The sequence below is a fragment of the Capsicum annuum genome, chromosome 10 (genome assembly GCF_002878395.1).
Source record: "Capsicum annuum cultivar UCD-10X-F1 chromosome 10, UCD10Xv1.1, whole genome shotgun sequence".
NCBI lineage: Eukaryota > Viridiplantae > Streptophyta > Magnoliopsida > Solanales > Solanaceae > Capsicum > Capsicum annuum.
The window spans coordinates 2,093,712-2,096,545 of NC_061120.1; the positions used below are offsets into that span (position 1 = coordinate 2,093,712).

Below are 2,834 nucleotides of genomic sequence, written 5' to 3' on the forward strand. Positions count from 1 at the left end.
CTAGATGGTTATCTCAATTTATATCTAGGCATAATACGTAAACATGCCCTTTAACTCGACGTCAGATCACATTTATGACCCCCAACTTTCGGTGTGTACAAGTAGACACTTTAACTTGTATAAAGTTGAACAAGTAAATACGTATGTCCTATGTGACATCCTACGTGGCCAATTCTTATCCTACATGGTGTCCTACGTGTATTATGCCACATAAGACGTGTGTGTCTACTTGTTCAACTTTATACAAGTTTAAGTGTCTACTTGTGCACACCGAAAGTTGGGGTCATAGATGTGATCTGACGTCGATTTAAAGGGCATGTTGTGTTATTCCTTATATCTAAATGTAACTTTTTGAAGGAAAGATTTAGATGCGTACCATCAAAGAGAAACCAGTAACCTCAGCCCATGAATTAGCAAGATTTGAGGCAGCAAGTTCAAGTTTACCAAGATGACCAGCAAACATGACAGATACAAGATTGATGAAGTAGAAACAACTATTCACTACAATCATTGGCAAACAAAACAATGTTTGTTTCTTGGCTTCTTCAACATCAATGACCTTATTAATAATAATAAACCACCATTTGTTTGTGTCCAATGATGTTTGAGACAACAACATAGGACTTGTAAGACTATTTGATGATGGACTATCCATGGTCATATTCTTGGTTTGCTTCTTAGTTCACTACTATTACCAATGAAATCCTCTTTATATACATGCATGATGGAATAAATGTTATATATTAGGCATAACATATTCAGTGCTGGAGTCACAATTTATCATTGAGGGGTTCAGAAGTATATATACGAACTAGTCGAAGAGGATTCAACATCTACTATATGTGCATAAAAAATATTTTTAATCATGTAAAATAGTATAAAAGCATTATAATTTTTCGTTGAATGGGGTTCGAATGCACCCTTGGAGCAAAGGTTGATCCGCAACTGAATACATTAGTGTGTACTTTAACTTGGCTTCAATTATTATCTATGTACTCTAATTTTGGATGTGCAAAGTAGACACTTAAACTTGTGTACAGTTGATAAAGTAAACACGTGTGTCCTATGTGGCATCCTACATGGTCGTCCGATTCACGTCCTATATGGGTGTCCTACGTGTATTATATATGCGACATAGGACATATGTGTCTACTTATTCAACTTTATACAATTATTAGAGTAATTTACGTTGCTATTGAGTATTACTGATCCTCTCTTCATCTTTACTTGTCACATTTGAACTTAGCACACTAATTAAAAAAATAATAAATCGACATGATTATTTTACCACAATATTCTTATTAATTGATTTTTAGTAGTAGGTATAGGAAAATGACATATGTGGAGAATAAGTAACGAATACTAATAGTAAAACATGGAAGAAAAATAATTGTCTTTTAGTGATATGTTAAAGTAAGAATATATTTCTGGAATAGTGTACAACTAAAAGTGAACTGAGAGAATATTTTCTTTAGGGTATATATGTTTTGTTTTCTTTCCTATCTAGCGGCGTGATTTCCATCTTTATTGTTTACTTTTAGGTTTTTTTGTTTGTTATATTTATTATCTATCCTGAGACAACTAACCAATCAACATGCCTTTTTTTGAAAAATGACAAGATTTACTTTTTATGGACGGTCACATTTAAATATCTTTTGAATAATCTAATAATGTAAAAATAATTTGCATCTTTACTTGTTGTAATAAGTAATTTACATCTTTACTTGTTGTAATAAGTAATATATTTGTCCCGTTTAAAAAATCAATAGATAATTTATCATTATTTTAGGCATGTGTGAGTTAGTTTTTCATTTTTATGTATGTCTTTCAATTTTGGGTGTACACAACTAGACATTTCATGAATAATTCTTTGCGGGATTGGATTTTTTTTATAGTGGAAATGCCATAAAGCGCGACCCAAGATCCATGATACGAAAACCAAAATCAGAATAACGAAGAAAAAGACATCGATCCTGATGTAGTATAAAGTCCAGCAAGTAGACATATGTATCCTGTGTGACATCCTACATAGCCTATTCATGTGGCGTCCTACGTGTATTATGCCATATAGGATGTATGTGTCTGTTTGTTCAACTTTATATTGGGTTCAAAGTATACGAAAAAGTGTGAATGAAAAATGGAGGAAAAATGGTGGAGAGAAGGGAGACACCAATTTAGAAAGTGTACTCCCAAATTGGAAAGTTCACTCTTTCTCCCACGTTGGTGGAAGAAGAGAACTTGTGAGTGTTTAAAATAAGGAACACTTACTCCACATGGTAAATGAGGCAAAAAATAAGAGATGCCTCGCGCCGTCGTTGTCGCTTGCTCGGCTTGGCTTCGGATTCTATCTTTTTGGACAAACTTTATTTGACAGAAATTTAATCCGAAGGGAAAGTAAAAACGTGGTAAATTTTTCTATGTTTTGATCCTCCAGTTATATGCATGCATGACACTATTTTGAACTGATGCTTCTGAGAGATGCACTGTTTCGAACTGATGCTTAAGAAGGATGCAATCCTTTAATGAAATGACACACACTGATTCATGAAATGGTCTGCCCGTTCAAAAAACATGCAATCTTTGGATGAACAAACATGATTTTTTAGGAAAGGTCACACCTTTTAAGTGAACTATTGCAACTTTTCAGAAGAGGCATATGAAGGCTATATAAATCTTCTTTCATCCACAGGTTTAGACACGGAATTTTTCTGAAATAAAAACTCTCCCCTTGTCTTAAAAACATTCTGTGTGATCAATCAAACTGTTGAGTGAGTTCGTAGAATCCAACAATTTGAGGTACCGCTATTGTTCGGATTGTAGGCTATTTTATCCTG

General features: G+C 33.7%; 1 protein-coding gene across 2 annotated transcripts in view; it reads right to left on the reverse strand.

Moving 5' to 3' along the window:
* LOC107845742 (protein DETOXIFICATION 18) overlaps nucleotides 1–774 on the reverse strand; it is a 10,499-nt gene extending 9,725 nt beyond the window's left edge. Inside the window, exon 1 of one of the 2 annotated variants that reach the window (XM_016690218.2) lies at nucleotides 377–774. In XM_016690218.2, the coding sequence (XP_016545704.2) occupies nucleotides 377–661 (285 nt within the window). In that variant the 5' untranslated portion in view covers nucleotides 662–774. The remainder of the gene's footprint in view (nucleotides 1–376) is intronic. The other variant, XM_016690220.2, reaches the window with a different exon arrangement.
* Between the last annotated feature and the right edge of the window lie 2,060 nt (nucleotides 775–2,834).